The 23606-nt window shown below is 47.2% G+C and overlaps 1 protein-coding gene across 1 annotated transcript in view; it reads left to right on the forward strand.

Annotated features, from left to right (window-relative positions):
* LOC139758804 (uncharacterized) overlaps positions 1–23606 on the forward strand; it is a 1625355-nt gene that overhangs the window by 1102618 nt on the left and 499131 nt on the right. The window contains exon 6 of the mRNA XM_071680623.1: positions 5450–6061. Within this exon, the coding sequence (XP_071536724.1) occupies positions 5450–6061 (612 nt within the window). The remainder of the gene's footprint in view (positions 1–5449; positions 6062–23606) is intronic.

The raw sequence follows: 23606 nt of genomic DNA on the forward strand, positions 1-23606 counted from the left end.
ACCTTATAACATCATTTTCTTCAGCCTTATAACATCAGTTTCCATAACTTACAACATCGGTGTCCGTGACCCTATAACATCATTTTCCACAATCTTATAACATCAGGTTTCACAGCCTTATAACAAGTGTTCCATAACCTTGGAATATCAATGTTCATTACCTTACAACATCAGTTCCCGTACTGTTATAACATCACTTTCCATAAACTGACGTAAAAAAAAGAATTCTTTTTTAAGATCTTGTGTTTCACATGTTGGGTAGAGGCATTTGTTTTAGAACACTGAATAAGAAAGGATTTAACATCATCTCGTGGCATAATGATATAGTATTAAGTCTCTCTAACTCACTCACTCTCTCTCTCTCTCTCTCTCTCTCTCTCTCTCTCTCTCTCTCTCTCTCTCTCTCTCTCTCTCTCTCTCTCTCTCTCTCTCTCCCTCCCTCCCGTTACCGCAGAGTTTACACACGTATCTGCTTACATTCTCACCATTAATCTCGGGACGAGGGGAGATTTATGTATTTATTTTGCTCTGATATCATGATGGTAAGTGTAAACCTCTCGTCTGATGGTGCATTTACGAGTGCCTGCGTCAGGGGTGTGTGAGGACCGGAATGAGAATCACCAACTCTTCAGAAAAAAAATATCACGTGCGGATTCCAATGGCCCAGTTGATGTCCAGGACCCGATCGATATGAGGTTTTACAGCGAGCGGTAATGTTAGATTTCAATCGCAAGATATGCTCGCAGCTGCTTCGTTTATGTTCTGGATCCGACAGTAGACACACTCCTGATGTGAGCGATGTATTGGGTGATCCCTCTTTTTTTTTTCCATCTGTGACGGAGGCTCCAGCCTCGAACGAAAGTCCACATCAAAGCCTGGTCTCTACCGAAATACAAGAGTTGAATGACAGGGAGAAAGAAGAGATGAGGGGAAATCGTTTAAAGAATTTTTTTCTTTGGAGGAACGTCGAAAGGCTGTGTTTAAGAAAGGGCCAGGTCATGGGAAAAGACATTAAGGAGGGTAGAAAGAGAGAGAGAGTGTTCCAAAGCCTCGAGGTGCAGGGAAAGAAACAGTGATCAAAGCGGCCCACTCTTTGAGTGGCATACTGCGAGGCTTCTTGGCCGGCTGGGTTCATCATAGTCTTGATCCACAGTGGCAGTCTTGAGGATGATCCCTGATGATGTCCTGCTTTTGAAAAGCGGAACCGACGGGTAACAACCGTTCATGTGAAATTGCAAAAACAGATTATCTTGAAAAAGCTTCAATGCAGTAGTGATCATAAAGTACTCCATTCCTCAGGTCTAGAGGATTGAAATCACTGATTTCAGAGCACCGGACAGTATGATGCTCAGGTATACGTCATTCAGGTGCAGAGCTGGGCCGACTCTTGGAATGTCCGTGGGTCATAGTCGTCCTCTGTAACGTGCACAGTACGTCTGTAACCTGCAGGATGCACCTGTAATTTCCAGGATACATCTGTAACTTGCAGGATACACCTGTAACTTGCAGGATACATCTGTAACTTGCAGGATACACTTGTAACTTGCAGGATGCACCAGTAACTTGCACGATACACCTGTAACTTGCAGAATACACCTGTAACCAGCAGGATGCACCTGTAACTTGCAGAATACACCTGTAACCAGCAGGATGCACCTGTAACTTGCAGGATACACCTGTAATTTGCAGGATACATCTGTAACTTGCAGGATACACCTGTAACTTGCAGGATACATCTGTAACTTGCAGGATAAACCTGTAACTTGCCGTCAAGTGTCGTACCTTTGCGGCCCTTAGGTCATGCCGTCGTGCTGAGGAGGTCGTGCCGTTCGTGCTCAGAAGTCGTAGGTCATACCATCGTCAGTTGGAGCTGGACCGTCGACAGCGCCTCAGTGGACAGGCTCGAGCAGCAGCACATGCAGAGCCATGCCTGCACCACCAGGTCTCCCCCACAGCCAGGAGAGCGAGAGATGTGCTTGCTTGCGTTGCCCACACTTCCACCCCACGCACTCCCTCTCTCCTAACACTCAAGCATAGACGCACACCAACACGCGTATACATTAACCGAGGAAGCCAAGGGAGAGAGGGAATGCACCAGTAAGTAGAGGGCTTAATGTTGCTTGCATTACGTGGGGATGCAAAAGACATAGTGTTGCTCAGATTAGTTGGGGAAGTAGGAGACATATTGTTGCTCACGCTAGATGGGGAAAGGTGAAGGCATATCGTTGCTCGCACTAGGTGAAGGAATAGCAGACCTATTGTTGATCATACTTGGTGTGGGGAAGGACATATTGTTGACCATACTAGGTGGGGAAGCAGAAGGCATATTGTTGCTCACACTGGGTAGCGTGATGATTTCGTAATATCATCACGTTTAGATGAAGCAACTGACGGCAAAACACCAATATTTTACTGTTAAGACGGTGGTTCAGAACCATTTCTGTTTTACGGATGGAAATATGTTTAAAAGAACAAGAGAACGTAAGCCTGGCTTGGCCAACATTATACCGCAGATAGGATAACAATGCGGCATTTTCTGAGAATGGTTGGGGTCAAGTACTCTCTTGACGAGACTTACAGCAAGAGTGCAAAACTGGAAGACTTTTTATTGCAACAGCCTGATTACCTTTCCTGCCGTTGCGAGGTAGCGTCGGGAACAGACTGGCTGAGCCTTGGAGGGAGAAATGTATGTTCCTCGCTTGTGTCCGCTTTGTGTTCCTTCTTTTAGGAAGAGGTAATACAGGAGGGATGGAACTCCCTGCTCTGCAATCTAGGTAGCCTTCGATAGATACTAGGATTGTATTCTTCCCACCCAACAGTAATTATTATTATTATTATTATTATTATTATTATTATTATTATTATTACTGTTATTATTATTACTGCCGTCATGCACTGTTGCAAGACTTCCATTTAACAAGCAGTCATGCATGTAACAGTTGCGTAATGAGTACCTCCATTTCGTCTGTTGTCCTCGGAGTATACATCATTATCACTCACGTCAATCACGCTCACTTGCGTCCCATCAAGTTCGCTCCTGTGTCGGTCGGGGGAAATTGAGTCTTTAACGCCGAAAACTGGCGATAACGTAGCTCTCTCTCTCTCTCTCTCTCTCTCTCTCTCTCTCTCTCTCTCTCTCTCTCTCTCTGCATTGATAAACGTAGGAGAGAGAGAGAGAGAGAGAGAGAGAGAGAGAGAGAGAGAGAGAGAGAGAGTAATTAAGCCGCGGGGGTTAGATGAAATATCCACGGAGAGCGGCCAAAGAAGGCATGGCCGACTCCACACCTCCTCCTTCTCCTCCTCCAAATAGCTCGACCCACCAAGTGCCGACGTGATAGGAGGTCATACTCCCTTACCCTCCTCCCCCTCGCCTCCTCAAGAACTCGTGGGGTAATTATGACTTCATCGTCCATTAAACCCTTGAGTACGACGCTACGAACCATGGAACTTTTAAAGCCGAACCTGAGCATGAGTGACAGAATGGAAATAGGAAAAAAAAAAAGAAAATAGTAAATGCCTTCGAAAGGCAATAGACAGACCTGTCTCATCGTCTTCGCCGCCCGACATACCTACAGAATCTTACTATTCTAGAGTGAATTGTCTTTTCATTGGGATGGTAATTTTTTTTTCTTTTTTTTTTTAAATAGCATTTATGCCTTGTGGTAAAGGATAAGATGAGGCCGTGGTGCTGTCAGCGGCGAAACCCCCCCCCCCCCCCCCCACGCTCTGGCCACGACCCCTGGAGAGCTATTCAGAAGATGTAAACAGAAAACGCCAGCCTTTTTAAAAAAAAAAAAAGTAAATGTAATGTCGCCTCTTACTTGGCTCTTACATACACTGCAAGGCCTTTTTTTTTCTTTTTATTCTGTAGACTTTTGAAAATGAATTTTGATTTGATAGATTCCAAACCTTTTCACCTCTCTTTAAAGAAGAGAACTTGAGAATTTAGACTCTCTTTTTTTTCGTTCCGATATAAACGTCACGAACAACCAGCTGATAAGTCTAATATGGCGGTGTCAACAAACCCAGTTCATCTCCTGCTCTCCACTTTGCCTCGTTTTGGTCGGTTATCTGCTTCATTTCGTCGTCGTCATCATAGGTAAATTGGAAGCGGGGATGTGCAGGGTACCACAAGCTAAGATTTGTTTTGATCTAACGTGTGGAAGGTTGAATAGGAAGACATGCGTTGACCACAACACTGCCATGCCGTAAGGAGGCGAGGTAGCAACACCACGTTCAGCGAAGCGGACTCGAAACTGCCTAACAAGCGATCAGCTTGGTTTGTGGGAAGCTGTCATCCGCTTGCTTCTGTAGTGGACTCGTCCATCCACTTGGATATACCCTAATGCCATGGAATGTCTTAAAACATCCGCGATGGTCTATCCCGATAATGTTGTATAGAAACCAACTGGCGTTCGTATGCGAACGGAGTGAAAAATGAATCCGGATTCGACGTGTGTTTACCCGTATTGTCTTGCTAGGGCTGAACAGAGAACATATTGTTAGTGAGGGCATTGCTCCTCCCTCTCCCTCCTCGCACCCATGAGGACTTGGGAGTTGAGTGGGGTAGCCATTACATATAAATGACCTGGGGTGTGGTTTTTGCCACAGGCTCGCGGCATCATGCGATACCCTTGTGTCTTACGTTCCTGCCAGTCACTCTTCCACTGCAGTCGCTCGGGTCTTGGCTAACCCGACAGAGGAGGGGAGGAGGAAGAAGGCAGTCAATTATAAAGGCATTCTCTCTTCTTTTTTTTTTCAACTCTACAGCTCATTTGGTTGTGTATCTCACTGGTGCTATATCTCGTATAGTCAGGCCTAGAGCTGTCTAATTTATTCTCTACAGGATGGTTGGGTTTTTGATTTGTATAATCAAAGGATTGAATGACTAGATGGTTTTATGATTGATATATTTTATTCTCCTCCAGTGGGGGCTAATTGTTTATTATTATTATAATAATAATGATAATGATAATTATTATTATCATTATTATTATTATTATTATTTTATTATTATTATTATTGTTATTATTACTATCTCTGCTTTCCTCTTCCACAAGCCTAACGTAGCTGTAGCGCCAGGTAACAGATGATTAAGCCTTTAAGGAAAAATCTATGCTTACGTCCATATTCCGTTCCTCCCTTTCAGAAATTTGATACAGAATGGAAGGATTCCCCACTTCCACCCAATCCCGCTCCCATCCCAACCACGTAGTCACCTTTTGTGACACGCTGGTGATGTAAGGCTAGCAATCTCCCTTCCCCACCTGTAGATACGTATTATTATTATTTACCATATTATGTATTTGTTACTGTTATTGTTATCAGTAGTAGTAGTAGTAGTAGCAGTAGTAGTTGTTGTTTTGTTGTTGTTGAAGTAGAAGGTAGAGTAGTAGTAGTAGTAGTAGTAGTAGTATTACACCTGTGTTCACCATCGTTTGTGTTGCAGGCCACAGCGTCGTTGAGAGTGGTGGAGTCCGTTGTTCTGCTGGTGGATAACAAAACTACCGACGTCGTCATCCAGAAGGGTAGAGAGACCCGCCTTGAGGCCCTGGTGACCCCAAGGGGAGCCCTGCGAGGCGCCTTCTTCCACTGGTTCATCGGCAACGCCCACCCATTCCCCAGCAAGGAAACAAGCATCTCTTACTTCTTCTCAAGCAGTGGGGACGTGTCCATCTACGTTCGGGTGGATGACTCCAACGTGTCGTCGGACAAGGTCAATGCGACGGTGGTGGAGAAGGTTGGGGGCGTCCGAGGCTTCGCAGACCACAACTCAGTCCATGCGGGCGAGCCGCGAGACTACACCGTTCTCTTGAACCGAGGCAGCCACATCACATACACGTGGGACTTCGGGGAAGGTTTAAGCCCGGTCCACACGACGAGGCCCACTCAGGAGCACACGTACGACACCCCCGGCACATACACCCTCTCCGTCAACCTGACTACGCCCCTGGGGGACTCCACTGTCGCCACAAGCGTTGTCTTCGTCCTCGCCTCCGGCATCTGCGACACGCCCAGGGTGAAGGACTTCTACCCGCGAGACATCCCAACTGAAAGAAAGGTGAGTCTGTATTTCTCTCTCTCTCTCTCTCTCTCTCTCTCTCTCTCTCTCTCTCTCTCTCTCTCTCTCTCTCTCTCTCTCCCATACGATGAATGCTGCCACAGCAAAGTTTCATACGTGTGGCCTTTGTTCTCGTCCACCGTCTGTTGTTTCCTTCTGTCTCTGTATCCGTCTGCCTGTCTGTTTACCTCTTTACCACGACGGTGAAGGTCAGGTCAAAAGGCCAGGCTTTCGTAGGTCCTACCGTCGTTTTCAAGGGTCGTCACTCAACGTTCGTACAGTCGCATTCAAGGGTCGTACCTTCGTACTCAGGGGGGGTCGCACGCCGGTGTACTCAAGTGTTGTGCTCTCTTGTTCAGTGGCCATGGTGTCACATTCAAGGGTCGCGCCTTCGCACTCGAGGATCATATCTTCGTAGTCGAGCGTTATACCGTCGGACTCAAGGGTCATGCCGTTGTACTCAGGAGCCGTACGGACGTACTCAGATGGTCTTACCGTTGTACTCAAAGCCATACCGTCTTACTCAAGGATCACACCGTTGTACTGTAGGGTCCATAACGTTGTACCAATTGGTCGCACCGTCTTACTCAGTGTCGTAACGTCGTGCTCGAGGGATATACCATCATACTTACGAGGGTGAAACCGGATCAACGAAACGAAACGTAGACGACGTCACGGAATTCACGTCGTAAAAAAGAGAAGAAGAATGGGTAATCGACTCCTTGTATTCAATCACATTCTCTTTCACCCTAGAAGTCTCCGACATCGTGCCGGCTGTGGCTGGCGTAGTGCAAGGAATCGCCCTTCTCCCTTGAGAAGTTGAAAAGAACAAAGTTTCTGGTTATATTTTACTGGCTTAACGTAATTTGGGCTTGAATCCGGCACTTCCGTTTGATGGAGCTGATTTCTAATGACCTGACCGTTAACACTCGGGTTTAAGGTCATGCCATCACACCCAAAGGCCGTATGGTCGTGTTTAAGGACCGTACGTGGGAAGGATAGATGACAGGAGACCTGATGGTCCATGAGGAGGTTATTCTGCTGGAGGACAGTACACGAGGAGGGGAGATAACAGGCAGGAGACCTGATGGTCCATGGGGAGTTTATCTGCTGGAGGACAGTATATGAGGGGAGATAACAGGAGACCTTAATGGTCCATGACAAGGTTATCTGCAGTCATATTTGTGTTCACGGGGTTAAGAAACACAAGTGGAAATGTAGGAGATAGCGGAGGTGGAACCTCCGCAAGAGACGCTCTTTGGTCGAGGCAGAGAGACGACGGAGGCGTGCAAGAGCCCGGGGTATGGCCGCGGGAACAGCTGGAAGAGAGAGGCTTTCCTTGTTGGACTTGGCGGGGAGCACATCTACCCCCCTCCCTCCCAGCCTAACTACATCCCTCCTGCAGCGCCTTCGACCGTAACCCACCGCCACACCTCGGCAGAACCTGACACATTTTAACCCACATTATTTATATCCAGCCCGCTCGGAGGCTCGGTGAATACTTCCAGGATGATTGTGGCGAGGAGGGGAAAGCAAGAAGAAGAGGGAGAAAACCTTTACGTTGTTCATCCTGGGTATGTCAGATAGAGAGAGAGAGAGGGTAAGGGGAGGGGGAGGAATCGAAACCCACCCACTGGGACTTTGGAATATTCTCAGATATTGGGATATAGAACCCACAATGAGGGATCTAGATGCGTTTTAGATATTCGGGCATCTTCTGTCTGGTCCTCCAAGCCATCTTGCTGGGGTGGTAATCGGATGGAGTCATGGTGATTAACGAATGGTTCATAAACATTGTCAGATGGTGTCGTTAGTGATGTCATTGCTCTGTCGTGCGTATAGTGTGATCACAATAAGGCCTCAGATTGTTATTGATCACAGGAAGGCCTCAGATTGTTATTGATCACAATAAGGTCTCCGACTATTATTGATCACAGTGAGGTTCAGGTTATCGTAGATCACAGGAAGGTCTCAAAATATTATTGATCTCAGTAAGGTCTCGTGTCATCATCGTATGATCATCACTAAGAACGCTAGGGCTATTTTCAGATCACAAAATCGCGAAATTAATGGTTAATGAATGTCTCGAAGGTCGATGGTAAAGTTTCTCGGATACTTCATAACTTATCATCGTATTGACTTTTATTCTGAGCGAATGTTGTATATGATTTATTGCCTCCTAGCCGACACTTAATGCTGCCTGTGATGTGTTTTATTGCTCTTGTAAGTATTGAAGTTTGGGCCCAAAGTGTTTTGTAGATGCGTGTTTTGATGTTTGAGCAGTTTCCTTTTTTTTCTCAAGAGCATTGTGATTAGTGGCCGAAACTAGGGTTTAGAATGGAAACATTCAGTTGTGGAAAGTGGCAAACTGATTTTTTTAGACTGACCGGGAAAGCTTACAAGTCCATCTTCAGGACACTTTCAGCATATGATGCGTTCACTGAGTTCATTGTTCACGGAAGAAATATCAGTGAATGCTTGTATTACCACATCTCTGTGGTAAAATCTTCCTCGGAAGACAATTTTCCTGATACTTCCCCAAGATCTTGGCCTGGTGGCACAAGGAAAACTTCCAAGATTTTGGTGAGAGAGGGAGGAGGAGGAGGGGGCGCCGATATACTCCTCCAGGGAAGAATCCTTTTCAGGATGTCCTTTGGAATGGGAGCGGCAAGTTTTTCCCTGAGGGTCGACCTGATCATACGAGGGAGATATATATATATATCTTTTTTTTCCCCCCCTCCTTTACTCCTTTTCAGGGCACTGAGGCTGCGTGAGATTATATGGCATCGATAAGAAATCCTCCTCCCGCAGAAGTCAGTTCTTGCACGTGTGGGTTATTACTATATGCCTGCAGACTTCATAACCATGAGTATAAATAGCGATATTGTGAGATTGTGAGGGCGGGGCGGGGCCGTTCCAGAGCGACTCACCCCCCCGCCATTTCTTCCGCTAGTCTGTTTAGTTTATGCGTCCCTGTCCAGCCCTCCGCGTCCAGGACACCATTACCCACGACCGTGTGATCTCGGACTTCCAGACCGAGGCAATTTACCCTCCGGCCGACAGCCGCCCCAGCACGACAGTTAAGGACCCCCACACCCCCCTCCCCCTCTCAGCTATTGCAGCGCCTGGTACGAGACTCCAGTATCAATGCGTCGTGGCGAATCCAGAATGTATGCTAAAGTCAAAGTCATGTATCCAGTGGAATGGGTCGTTATACCCAACGGAGCCGACGGTATCGTCCCCAGCACGTCCTTTTAGTGGCTTGAAAGTAATTTTTATCAGGTTGTAAGGGCACCCAAGAGTGTCCACACACACACACACACACACACAAGGCCACTCGTGCCAACACCTCTATTCCAGGCCCCCACCATACCTCCCATCCTCATGTGTCAAGTCGGTGCTTCCCTCTCGGATCATGAATAATTTTCCACCCCAGTAAGCCCCATTCTTTGGGTCTGTTGGCAGTAAAGAATTCCAGGTCGCTACCTCTGTTCTGCTGCTACTACCATCTTCCCTGGGGCAACAACTGGTGGCAAGGGCCATTACTTTGTAGCCTCTTGTGTCTCGTGCGATAGCACTCAAATTCCATTACTCTTGTCACAGTGATACACTGTCGCCAGCCATTAATCCTCTCCATTACAACCATTCGCGTTCCGATCCATTACTTCTTATGCTGCACCACTATTTCTCCTCGAAACTTTTTTTTTCTCTTTCTCTCTCTCTCTCTCTCTCTCTCTCTCTCTCTCTCTCTCTCTCCACCCTTTTCCGTGCTGTCACCTCCTTTCCCTGGCCACAGTTCCATCTGGTTAATAGCCTTATGCTGCCACTCATGTTCCATACCACTGAACCTATTCTATGTTACTGGCATTACTCCCTCGACACCCACGTCCCTTCTTGGCTATATAGTTCTTTTCCTGACCATTGCTCCTCCGCTTCCAGACCACCACCACTGCGTCTGGCAGCTTCCCTTTGCCAGACTGCCGCTGCTGTGCCTCAACACCGGGTCTGGCAGTATCCTTCTTCCAGGCCACTATTACTCTTTCATACCGTCACTCTCCTTCCAGTCCACAACACCTCCAGGACACCACCAATTTTCCAGGTTACCACACACTCTTTCCATACTATTATTCTTGTTCCAGAATGCCACTCATCTTCCGTGCCATCATTCTCTCACCAGGCCATGACTCCATTTGCAGGTTTTCACTTCTCTTCCAGGAAATTATTCCTCTTCCAAGCCACTGCTTGCTTGCTATGGAATAGCTTGTTTTACAGCCTTTTTCTCCAGCACTGCAATCTGAGCCTATTACCCCGTTTTCACGTCATAGTCTGTTTTCCAAGATATCACCCCTCTCTTCCAGGACGATATTTTCCATTCCGTGCCTTTCCTTTTCCAAGATAGCACTCCTCTTATAAGATACCTGTTCCCATTCCATGTTATCTCGTCTTCCAGTATATCACTTCTCTTCCAAGATACAGGACCAATTTTATACTATATTCTCTGTTCCAGGATATCACTCCCCTTTCAAGATAACAGTTCCGATTCCATGCCATTTCATCATCCAGGATATCACCCTTCCTCCATAATACCAGCTCCCATTCCATGTCATCTTCAGGAAACTAGTTCCCATTCCATTCCATTCCATCTCCTCTTTCCATATCATCACTGTTCTTCCAGGAGACCAGTTCCCATTCCATGCCACTATAGCCTTCCTCCACCAGTCCTCTAAGACGTCATAAGATTCAAGTTCTGGTTGACCTGTGCTGCTCCAGGTCTTCACTAGCCATCAGGTCACCTCTTCAGACTCTCACTACACCTCGGGGCTCTACAGACACCTCTCTCTAGATCACCACATTTTCTTCATGCTATCACTGTTCCAGCGGATGCCGTCACTCCTTTTGTACCCTATTACCAGGTGCCATCACTCCTTTTGTACCCTATTACCTGATGCCATCACTCCTTTTGTATCCTGTTACCAGAACCATCACTCCTTTTGTACCCTATTACCAGGTGCCATCACTCCTTTTGTACCCTATTACCATTATCGGAATATTAATGGTCTCTCATATCAGTTTAGGGCCAGCAGTCCACTTCCCAACCATCACACCCTAATGCCACAAGCTTGTCCTCCGGCAACCCTTCGTGGAGAGACCTCCTCCAATCTTCCTTACTAGAAATCCATTTTCCTTTAAGGTTACTATCTTCAAAGCCTCGACATCATTCCTCTTGTTCACCACCACCACCACTCCTTTTTTTCAAAGCCACTCCCGTTCCTATGACTCCTGTTCACAACCACCGGGGTCCCTCCTCCAGACGACCGCCGCCACCCCTTTTCCAGTCTTCCACTTCTCTTCCAGACCAATTTATCCTTCTTTACTTTTTCACCGCCACCTGTTTCTGAGGGCACCTTCCCTGGGTCCTTGACAGTGTTTGTGGTTTGTGATGGTGGCGGGGGGAGGAGGGCTCGCTCTTGCGGTGGCCTGCAGCACTGAGCGTGAACCAGCCTTTGATCATAGCCCTAATCTCGTGCTCCCCCCAAAAGAATGCAAAAATCGCGAGAAACCAGAAAAGTTTTGAGTCTCTCTCTCTCTCTCTCTCTCTCTCTCTCTCTCTCTCTCTCTCTCTCTCTCTCTCTCTCTCTCTCTCTCTTAGACTTAAAAAAAAAGAAGTCTTTTCATCATGGCTTGCCTCTTCGTACCTTACAACGATATTTCTTGAATACATCTTGGACCTACAACTGGGTAATTCCTCTCGTGTTTTTTTTTTTCTTCCTTCGTCTTCTTTTCACTCGTCGGGAACGGTGTATTTTACGGCCTTTCTCTTTAGGCCACTTGAACAGCACGAAGGGCAGAACTGTACACTGGTATTGCTCGATCCCTGACGATATGCAGGTTTAAGTTTCGCTCACCGAATCACGCACGAGCCCTCCCGGGTTCGATTCCTGGGTAGGGCAGTCGGTGCACAGCCAATCCAGCTGTTTGCCCTGCCCTTGTGTGTGTATGTATGTTTGTATGTGTGTGTGTTGTGTGTGTGTGTGTGTGTGTGTGTGTGTGTGTGTGTGTGTGTTTCCTTTATGAGATGTCCTATGACTATGATTAGGACATACAGTTGCCGATGATAGAGAGAGAAAGAGAGGATGTTCGCACCCATAGCTCCATGCTGAGTGCTGGAATAATCCCGCTCGAGTTAAGAGAAAGAGAAGGTGTTCCCCACAAGTGTTATTTCAAGCGACAGAAGTTCCTGGAGCCCAGCCGAGATTAACTGGGAGATAAGCTGATGGCATGAGGGCAGCGAGGAGGGGACCTGGGGCTAGGGTTGGGTGGGGGAGGCCACAACACGTCCAGGTTGCGTCATTCTTGTACAAGCTGGTGGCGACGCGGCCGACTTGAAGTGGTGGTGGTGGTCGGGGTGACGGTACGCGAGGGGTCCGTTCTTGGAATGACCTATCGACGGCAGTATGTGGAGTGGTTTCGGGAGCATCATGCTGGCTGGCTCCTTCCTCCTCCTCCTCCTCCTCCTCCCTCTCCGTGCAGTCGTGAGTATTTCAGCTCACAGGCCGCACAAGCCCGCCTCTAAATGGTTCATGGAGGGCTCTACTGGCTCTCCCTGGTGACCCCTTTCGGCATCGCGCCCTCACAGTGCCCTCCCCGCCCTGCGCGCGCGCCCTCCGGCCACAAACCATGCGACGTACCTCGATGGAAAACCGTTTTATTTACCTTCCCTTCTCTGAGATCCGATCGTTTTCTCATGGAGCTACCATTCAACGTCTTTATCATGGCCTCGTACCCCTGCGGACGGCATGTTCAGTGATTGTGAGGTACTGTGAAAGCAAAACCATTTTTTTCCCCTCCTCCTCCTCCTCCTCCTGTGTACTCGTTCTTAGATAACTCCGTCACTCCCTGAAAGCAGAGGGATCCTATCCTCACGCGGTGTTCTTCGCTTCGCTTGGTATTTAGAGATATTGGTTGCACTCTCAGTGTACCGTATCCAACCTAGACTGTTGAGGAAGGTCCATAATGCTGACTTAACAATGTGTCCCTTAGAGAGGAAAAATAAAAGAAACGGACATTAAGGTGGAAACAAGGACGGTCGAAGGGCCTGGTAAGAAGCGAGGAGCCAAGTGCATAGTGAGACTTGTTAGCGGTCTTGGAATCATCCGTAGTTACCCGTGCATCGTAACGCGTGGTGGTCGTAGCTTGGACGTTGGCGATCTCGGTGACCCTGGCAGTTTGGTAGGTCCAGAGCCCAAACGAATGACCAGCCAGCCAACCAGCCAACCAGCCAGGTTACAGAAGATTACGATCTTTTTGAATCCATTTTCCTCAACCCAAATTTTTTTTTTCTATCATCGAATGCGCGGTTATGAAAGTACCGCACTTGACCCCTGTCATCGTACCGAACCCCTGTCGTTGTGAACTTGTTATGAAGCCATGTAGCTCCCAGCGATCTGTTATATCTCGACGCCTTATAAGACGACACCCTTCCCCCCGGGGGGCTCCTCCGCATGAAAAACGCCACACACACACACACACACACACACACACACACACACACACACACACACACGAAGAAATTCGTCCTGCAGCCACAACCCCTACTACTACCCACTTGGCACACATTCACGTCCCGGGCTGTATCCGTACCCAGAGAGACCACAGTGATAACACGTTTCGACTTCATACTTTTTTTTTTTTTTTTTTTACCCCAGCACCTCGGGGTAGAGGACGCTGGAGGGGGGAGGGTAGTGTGGTTCGAACTCACACCGTACCAGACGTATTTGAAACGCCCCAGCAAACCCACACACACACACACACACACACCTTGATGAATAAGTTGCATCTCAGATCCGTTCCCTTCTACCCAGGGCGACAGATGCCCTTAGTGTTTGAAATCAGTGCTCAGGAGTGAGAGTCAGATTTTAGAATTGGACTGCAGCATTTTTCCTTTGGGCTGGAACCATGAAACGACACTGTGTGAAAACACACACCAGTCTTTGAATGGGAACCTTACCTCCCTCCCCACCCAACTCGGCGCTTCCAGCCACCTACCTGACCCCCTCAAGTTAAAGGAAATGACAAGGCTGTTCCCTGTAACCCACACGTCACGCGTGTATCTCGTGCCAGACCCAAGACACCGCCGCCTTGCCGGACCATAGACCTGAGACCCGTCTCATCAAACACGTCACAGCACATCGCCTTTGGCACAAGCGGAGGGAGGGGGAGGGGAGGAGGCCATACCCCTCCTCAGTGCATCAAAGTTCGAACCAGTGTGCAGCGTTTTGGGCTCATGCTGTAACCAACAGAGTCATGTTATAGATACCTTATTTGTCACAACACTCCCGTTGTGAACCCATAGCTTTAAACACACGCACACACACACACACACACACACACACACACACACACACACACACACACTATATTTTTAGAGCCACTCTCGTCTTGATAAGCCACATTTCATACCCGTCCCTACCGTACTCAGGATGTCAATTTTCGAACCCATTCTGTACCCAAAGGGCAATACTTTTCAGATCCCCCTCCCCCCCTGCCTCCCTCCCCCTAGAGTGCCTTACGTGTTTGGACCCATACCCTAATCGGGGTCGTGGTACTTTTCACGCCCATACCATACCCATTTCGGTACATTTCACACCCACACCTTACTTATTTCAGTATATTTCATACCCGTACCATACCCATATCAGTATATTTCACGCCCCTACCATACCCATTTCAGTATATTTCACGCCCATACCGTACCCATTTTAGTATATTTTGCGCCCATACCATACCCATTTCAGTATATTTCGAACCCATACTATAGCCATTTTAGTATATTTTGCGGCCATACCATACCCATTTCAGTATATTTCGAACCCATACCATACCCAGTCCATCACATTTCGAACCCATGCCATACCCCATGACACGGAAGTTTCCCCTCCTCCTCCTCCTCCTCCTCCAACACACCACTACGAACACAGCAAAGGTGTAAAATGTTAACTCTTCGCTGTACGGGGCTGCTGCGCCAGCCAGCCAGAACCCATAGCATAGCGAGCTGTGTCCTCATGGCGGCATCTCTCTTCACGCAGTTGGTGTCTGAGTTGCAGGAGCGACATGCCAAGCCTTTATTGCAGTTTCATACCAATGTTGGCCTGAGCCTTTTATTTGAGTTAGAGAGCTTTATTGGAACCGGCGAGGTCAGCAGTTGCTGGTGGTAGGGAGCCCCCCATTGCGTTGGCCTCTGCTTGGTCGTGGGTGGGGGACGTCGGCTCCAGCTGGCTGGCTACCAGTGGTGGTGGGGTGTGTGGTGGTGTCCCGTGGTGGTGGGGTCTAGCTAGCTGGCCAGCCTTATGGTGGTGGTGGGGACAGGAGGCTGGCCTCCTGTGGTGGGGATGGGGTTGTGTGGTCGCCAGTGTTGGGAAGGATGGTTGCGAAGGTTCGTCTGTGGTACTGGGGATTGAGTGTGTGGTCTCCTGCGGTGACGGTGTGGCCACCAGTGATGGTAAAGGGGGGGCCTAGTGGGTGGCCACTAGTGTTGGTGGTGAGGGGCCAGTGGGTGGCCACCAGTGGTGGTGAGGAGCCAGTGGGTGGCCTCCAGCCCTGGGCGGCAGGGGGTCAGAAGTAATTTCCGACCAGAGACTGTGATAAAGGGAAGATCCCGGCGCCTGCACCCGACCTGGCCAGACTGGAGGACGAGAGAGAGAGAGAGAGAGAGAGAGAGAGAGAGAGAGAGAGAGAGAGAGAGAGAGAGAGAGAGAGAGAAAATAAAATAAAATGTTGAGGTAAGTTAAAGAAAGGGAGAGTGGGAAGAAGATGGAAAAGATAAGAGGTGAGACATGAAGGAGGACTGACGGGGAGAATATGTGGATAATGATAGGTGATGAGGGGGTGATTGTTGTTGGAGAGAGATCGGTCGATTGGTGGGGGAGATGTGCTGTTGGGGGGATGAGTGATTATCGTGGGGTAGAAGGACAGATAAGGGAGAGTGATCCGCTTTCTCGGGGCTTGTGGTACGGGGAGTGGCAGGCTGGAGAGATAGGGTGATGGGGAGAAAATCAAGTGTGGGGTAATGAGTGGGGAGGATGATGGGTGTTGATGAGGAGTGGGGAGTGGTAGATAGTGATAGATGGTGATCAGAGAAGGGGATCGATGGTAGGTGGGGAGAACGACAGGTGGGAATGACGGTGGGGAGTATAATTGTCGGGGAGGAATGACTAAGGTGCTAGTGAGGATAAATGGCTCTTGAGGGAGAAGGATGGTGGGAGAAATGGCTACTGGGGAGTAGGGTTGGCGGGGAAGCATGAATAGTGGGGAGCTAATAGGGCTAACTGTCTGTGGAGGATGAAGGCTTGTAGGGGAGAATAGCTAGTGGGGAGTAAAGATGCAGGGGGGCGCAAGAATGAGCAGTGGGGAGCTAGTTAGGCAAATTAGCCGCAAGGGAATGTTTGGTTTAGTGGTGGAGAAATGGTCGATGGTGGAGGAGTGGGGTGGGGGCAGCAGCCAGCCCCGGGTGGCAAAAGAGAGTGGATAAATCCAGACAGTTTCACTGTACACAACACAGAATATCATTTTTTTGTAAAGGAAGAAATTTAAATGCTTCCTTTTCATTAAGTTTATTTAATACTCCATGGCATGATGGTTGTGAACTGGTCGCATATGTATATATATATATATATATATATATATATATATATATATATATATATATATATATATGTTCCTATGAGTCCACGGGGAAAATGAAACACGAAAAGTTCCCAAGTGCACTTTCTTGTAATAATCACATCATCAGGGGAGACACAAGAGAGAAATATAACAGTCAGTTGATATACATCGACTATTTTATAACTGAAGTCTGGAGGGGATATATATATATATATATATATATATATATATATATATATATATATATATATATATATATATATATATATATTTATATATATATATATATATATATATATATATATATATATATATATATATATATATATATATATATATATATATATATCCCCTCCAGACTTCGGTTATAAAACGATCAATGTACACATGAATGCAGCCTGTAACAGAAATAATATTCGGTCATAATCCGTACTAAGTCAGCTATGAATATTAGGACAGGGCTGTATTACCGGAATGTTTTTAGGTCAGACCCACTATTTTGTATACAGATATTTTCTTCCTTTTTTTTTTTTTCAAGCGCTTTGAATCTGTAGCGTTTGTCGTAGGCGTCTGTATACGCATCTAGTTTATCGTCATTACTGAGCCACTCGTTCTGAGTTAAGGGTTGATCGTAAAGCCATACGGCTTAGAAAGAGCGTGGGTCGCCCAGGGTCTGACCTGAGATTACCCGGTATATGTATTCTCTGGATGTCGACCAAGGCAAGTGAGCTATCATGTGGCTCTCTACCCGGGTTAAGCTGCCTGCTGTGATTGACTTCAGCATTCAATGTACTAAGCTGTTTTGTTTTGATAACGGGTCGAGTATTATTTGTAAACTTATCTTTTTGTCTTTTTTTTTTTACGAATTTATTGAGCTTTTTGTTTTTTGATGCGGATCGAATATTTACCCTAAACTTCCTTTTTGTTTCCCCGTAGAGATCTGAAAGGTCGCTTAACACAGTTCATTCAAAGGAGCAGTTGGCGAAATTTTTGGTTCCGGTGTACTTTTAGATCCTTGCGTATCCACACGATCGAGCGTGTGGTTGGTTGATGGTGGTGGATGGATATGGGGGCAGAAAAGCGAATGGACTCGCATGGAAGTACCCCATGTCCAAGCACCAACACCCGAGCAGCCACGCCTTAGATACGCCGTGTCCTTCGGCACATCCGTGTCACCTGCACCGAGAATTTCCAAGCTATGTCAACAAGCACAGCAGTTATGGCACAAAATGTATTTTCCCGGGTTGTTTCTCTCACGAGGGGTTGTACAGGATGTGCGGGGGAGAGGGGTATGAGCATAAAGGAGTTGTGGACAGCTGTTATCCCTCCTGAGATGTCTCCTCGACATCGCTTGAGAATTAATTCATCTCGAGCTTTGGCCACAAGGAGCTAGGCTACCCAGTCTCTGACGGCGCCCTCACCCTGGGCAGTGGATCTTGACCGAGTGAAACATTCGATACGTTGATTTCTATTTCCTCTCTTTCCTGCTAGTGGCTCTTCTACAAGGGCGAGAAGGCTGCCTTACCCTTTGTCTCTCTCTCTCTCTCGATGAAAACAGGCTCCGGGTTCATGTCTTCGGGTACCGGAGGTGAATTATGCTGTTCTAGCTTGAATCACCCGGTCAGTCAGCTGATAACCGTGAAATCCGAGGACATACATACGTGATTGATCGATCTTGTTTGACTCAACCAAAGGCAGAGAGAAGTACCAGAGTTCCCAGTGCATCGTCAAAGATTTATGTTTTTCTTCGCTGCGTTCGGCGTGGCTGCGTAGCGGTGACTTGGTTCAACAGTGGCACGACCAGTGTTGTGTGTTGTCCCTCGGTCGGTAGGGGTTCCCGCTGAGTGTCGTTCACCCATACGTCACTCAGGAGAGGGGAAAGAACGAGCGGGTCGTGTTATTTGGTGCTTGAGAGTGGATCACCAGGAAGAGAGAGAGAGAGAGAGAGAGAGAGAGAGAGAGAGAGAGAGAGAGAGAGAGGTTCACGGTCGAACTGGCTGCATTAAATGTGAGAGGCGTGACTGATGAAAACAAGGATGAGGGGGGAGGTTGGTGCAAGCGTTGAGCCAAAGCTTCAGACTGTGGTGAGAGTGAGTGAGACTCGTGGAGGGTTGAGTGTGGGGAGAAAGGATGGTAATGAGGATAGTGGGTCCAGGGACGAGAGGAAATGTCTTGGATGTGATTATCATCCCGCAGGAAATAAGCTCCAGGAATCATGCGGGTGAGAGGGATTTTGCGGATCGACATTGTTGCTAATCTGTCGCCGCAGTCTTACATTACGAGGGTGGTTGTGACAGCCCGTCTGTTGTCAAATGCTGGAGTAGCTTTCGAGTGTACGGATGAGGGAAATAAAGCCAAAATTAGGATGTGCTTCTCAAGTCCTCCTCCTCCTCCCACCCCGACAGCACAACTAGATAGCTATGGTTAATCAAAGTCAATCCATTGAGGAGGACACTATTACTATGTAGGTACTAAAGACATGTGGAAGGCACTTACACAAACCACCCACGAAACACGTAATATGATGATCATAAACCCATCTCTGTGTTTTCCTTCATACAGTAGCCCCGACTCGTTCTGACCACTTGAGAAATATGGTTTCGTTCCTGAATAAGGAACTGGAAGGCACTGGACAGGTGGGGTTGTCACCGTTCGTGAACGAGGAGCTGGAAGGCACTGGACTGGAGGGGTTGTCACCGTTCGTGAACGAGGAGCTGGAAGGCACTGGACTGGAGGGGTTGTCACCATTCGTGAATGAGGAACTGGAAGGCACTGGTTGATCCAAGTCTCCGTTCGTGGATGAGGTGTGAACTCATTAGAGAGGGTTTAATCTCCCTTCGTGAATGAGGTGCTCAAGTCACTCGAGGGTTTCATCGCTCCTGAATGAGGGGACAAGTCGGCCGGTGGCTTTCATCTTCGTGTGCCATAACCTGTGTGGTGTCCTGTGCGGCACGTGTCGTGGAAGCTTCGTCAGACAGGTCTTCATTCAGACCTCTCAATTGAAGACATTTAACCTTTTTTTTTTTTTTCTATTTTCTATTGAGGAAGAAAACTTGTAACGTCCGAACTCGGAGGTAAGGTCATATTTGATTATACATATTTCATGTGAATGCGTGATGGTATATGTATATTATATATATATATATATATATATATATATATATATATATATATATATATATATATATATATATATATATGATAGATTGCTACTTACTTTCAAGTACCTGTGACGGGATTTTGCCATGTGCAGGGAGGGATCCCGAATAGGGTCAGGTCAGAGGCTGGGCCAAGGGTCGCACCGTCGTATTCAAGGGTCGTAACCGTCGTGTTCAAAAGTCGCACCGTCGTATTCAAGGGTCGTACTGTCGTATGCAAGGGTCGCACCGTCGTATTCAAGGGTCGTACTGTCGTATGCAAGGGTCGTACCGTCGTGTGCAAAGAGTTAAGGGATTTACGTTAGGATGGCATGAGTTGGTGGTGATGTTTGAGTTCGGTCGGGGGAAAAAAATATTTGCGACAGAAAATGAACACATCCGTCTCCGGATATTATTAAAAGAACGTTACGTGACGGAGACTCGTATGACGTCAGAATTCAGTCATGAACGCTTCCAGAACAATAGGGATTAGAAATATCGAGGCACACATGGTTAAATCCTAAAATAACCATTTGTATGTTTTTTTTTTCCTAAAGGAACAGTTCAATCACGAACCCTTCTAGAACAATACGGATTAAATCGCCACACACACACACACACACACACACACACACACACACTTTCAGACAAAGTGAAAGAAAAACTTCCTGTTTTTGTATATCAGTAAAGGAACGATATTTGAAAGGCACTCGCGTGACGTATCTCGTTGCTCACGAACGCTCAGAGAACAGCACGGCTTAATGTTGCTGTCGGTGTTTTAGATATGAATGTGCTGGTAGATGAGATGATAAAAGAGAAGGGGGAGGAAAAAAAAATGATACTGTTACATGTACGAAATTAAACTCCGCGTACGATTGTGAGTGGGACACGATGATGATAGGTTTTGCGTGACTAGAAGAACATCGTAGGTGCTTGAAATTGCGCCAGATCATGCACCGGGTGCAGGAAGCTGGCTGTCTCTCACGAAGACGAATGAACGATCAAAATGTTCACTGTTGTGGTGAGACAGCGCGATTGATCCTGAAGCCACCGCACTGCTCTTCATCTCTCTCTCTCTCTCTCTCTCTCTCTCTCTCTCTCTCTCTCTCTCTCTCTCTCTCTCTCTCTCTCTCCCTTGATCCCCTGCAAGGACCAGGACCATACAATGGAGCGAGAGATTGGAGTGTATGGTCTCAGAGCTGCTTCTCGAACGCCTGAAGAAGGGTGTTCAGGGTCATATATAACTTTACGTTGTTGGCGTTTACGACTCTGGCGGTCAAGAAGTCTAGCGCCTAACCAGCCGACTTGACTTCCTTCTGCTTGGCACTCCTGTTTCTACCACTGTATTGAGAGTTTTTTTTTAGGGGGGGGACCGATGACCTCTTTACGGACCATTAGATTAACTGCATTCAGTCCTTCCATTGTACTCCCATGTTCTCACTTAAAAAGGAGAAAATTAGAAAGATTTTTTTTTTTTCTTATAGACAGAGTAAGGCTGCGAATTTATTCATCACCATTTTCTTCTCCTCGAGATCCTGCGTTGTCCATCTCTGGCCTGCAGTCCAATGCAGAGCTGAACTCACACCTTGCAGGCTGGATGTGAATGTTATTGCTACACCTACAGGTGCCTTGGACAACCGCCCCCCATCCTCCCCCCTTTCGAGTGATCCCACAAATGTACAGTCTCACAACTCTCAACCTAACGTCTGAAAATCTTGGGTTTGGAATGGTGGATTACCAGACTGGGAAGTGGGACCGGGGGGTGTATGGTGAGTCTTACAACCCTCTTGGTATTGTGGGTCTGTTGTATCACAGCTGTATCGCGGAGGTACTGTATTACAGCCATGTTGATACTGTGGGTCTGTTGTACTTCATCCATATTGTGGGTTTACGGTATAATAGTCATGTTAGTATTGTGGGTCTTTTGTACTGTAATTGTGTAGGCATTATTGGCTTATTGTATTAGAGCTATGTGAGTATTGTAGGTCTATTGTGTTCCTGATGTGTGGGCATAATGGAGCTATTGTTTGTCAGGTAACCGTGTATGGTGGGGTTATTGTTAATCAAATATATAGGTATTTGGGAGGGTTATGGTCAGTTAGCTGTGTAGGGATTTTTGAGCTTTTCCGGATCAGTAGTCTGGTATTCATCATCCTCACTGTTTCTACCTCATCATTACACTGATACCCACTAACACCATCATCATCATCATCATCATCATCCTACCCACATCATACTCTGAGACCCCCATGGCCACCCAAACTCGTTATATTGATACAACGCGACACTGGAACTCATTATTTCGTGACACCAAAACACACCATACTGAAACTTCACGACGCCATAAAATCCTACTGAAATGTACCGACGCCAAGAGTCTATCCAACTGAAACTTTATCGTGACGCCAACATTTTCCCGTACTGAAACTTCACAGCGACACCAAAGTCTCGCGTCCTGAAACTTCATTACTCCAGAACTCATCACATTAAACCTCTGTCACCCTGGCAAACTCAGGCGCCATAACACTGGAACTCCTTATCGCAGTACGATTAGCGAGCGAAATTCTGTTACCTCCCTCATCATACTGGGTATAAGAAGAAGTTCCAGGGATGTTTCTTCCTTATTTTTCTCGAGTCCCTTTTAAACGACAGTCCTTTTCGCGAGTGAGTGATCGCTTGAAAGACGAAGTCTCCTCAGACTTTTCTTCCACGCTGCGTGGGATAGGAAGCCTTTGGGTTGGATGAAAAAAGGGGCTTATCTTTTGTTATCCAGTAATGAGAGAGAGAGAGAGAAAGGGAGTGAGGCTTTTGTCGTGTAGGAAATGTACCAGGAAAGGCAACGAGTGTCCTGCAGACGTGTCTCCTTTTAGAGTTGTACCTATCCAGGAGAGACATTACATTCTAGGGGGGCTTACCCATCCTGGGAACTTTGTTGGAGACGTACATATCCTGGAAACTTCTTTCCATGAGACATGGAAACTTCTCTCCAAGAGACGTACATGTCCTGGAACCCTCTTATCTGGAAATGCAACTTTTATGGAAATGTCCTTCTTAGAGACTTACCCATGCTGGAAACCTCTTTCCAGGAGCTGTATCTGTCTTAGACACTTCTTTCCCTGAATCACACCTGTCCAGGAAACTGTCCACCTGGAAACGTTCTTGTCCTGGAAACTGCCTTCCAGGAGACGTACCCAACTTGGAAACTTCTTTTCCCGAGATGCGCCGCGGAGGTTACTTGCTTGCATTGTAGATTCACCAGTTCATGAGATATTTAGGTCATCAAGATGCTTATCTTAGAGACATAACCGACCTGAGGACACGTTCCTATCCTGGAAATTAACTTTTCCTGGAAATGAACGTGTTATGGAGATGTAGTTTTCTTTGAGGCTTGCACGTCTTGGAGTTGGCCAGGAGACATAGTTGTCTTGGAGATCTTCCTCACTCAGAAACATATCTGTCCAGAGATTCGCCACATGTATCTAGTCTGCAGACAGTGTCTGACTTCGGGACGTCCTGCGTGTGCTTTAAACGTACCTATGTTGGAGACGACCCTAACATGAACCCTACCTGCCCAGTAAACGTACCTGTGTACACTCCCGTCGGTCCTGTAGACGTACCTGCGTTCAAGAACGTACCTGCCGTAGCGTCGTACCTGTTCCGGTGTTATGATGAAGGAAGGTATATATATAGCGCAGCCCTGTGGATGTCGCCGTATGCCTTCAGGTGTCTCGGGCAGTGGCCAGAGG

This window comes from Panulirus ornatus, chromosome 31 (assembly GCF_036320965.1).
Source record: "Panulirus ornatus isolate Po-2019 chromosome 31, ASM3632096v1, whole genome shotgun sequence".
Taxonomy (NCBI): domain Eukaryota; kingdom Metazoa; phylum Arthropoda; class Malacostraca; order Decapoda; family Palinuridae; genus Panulirus; species Panulirus ornatus.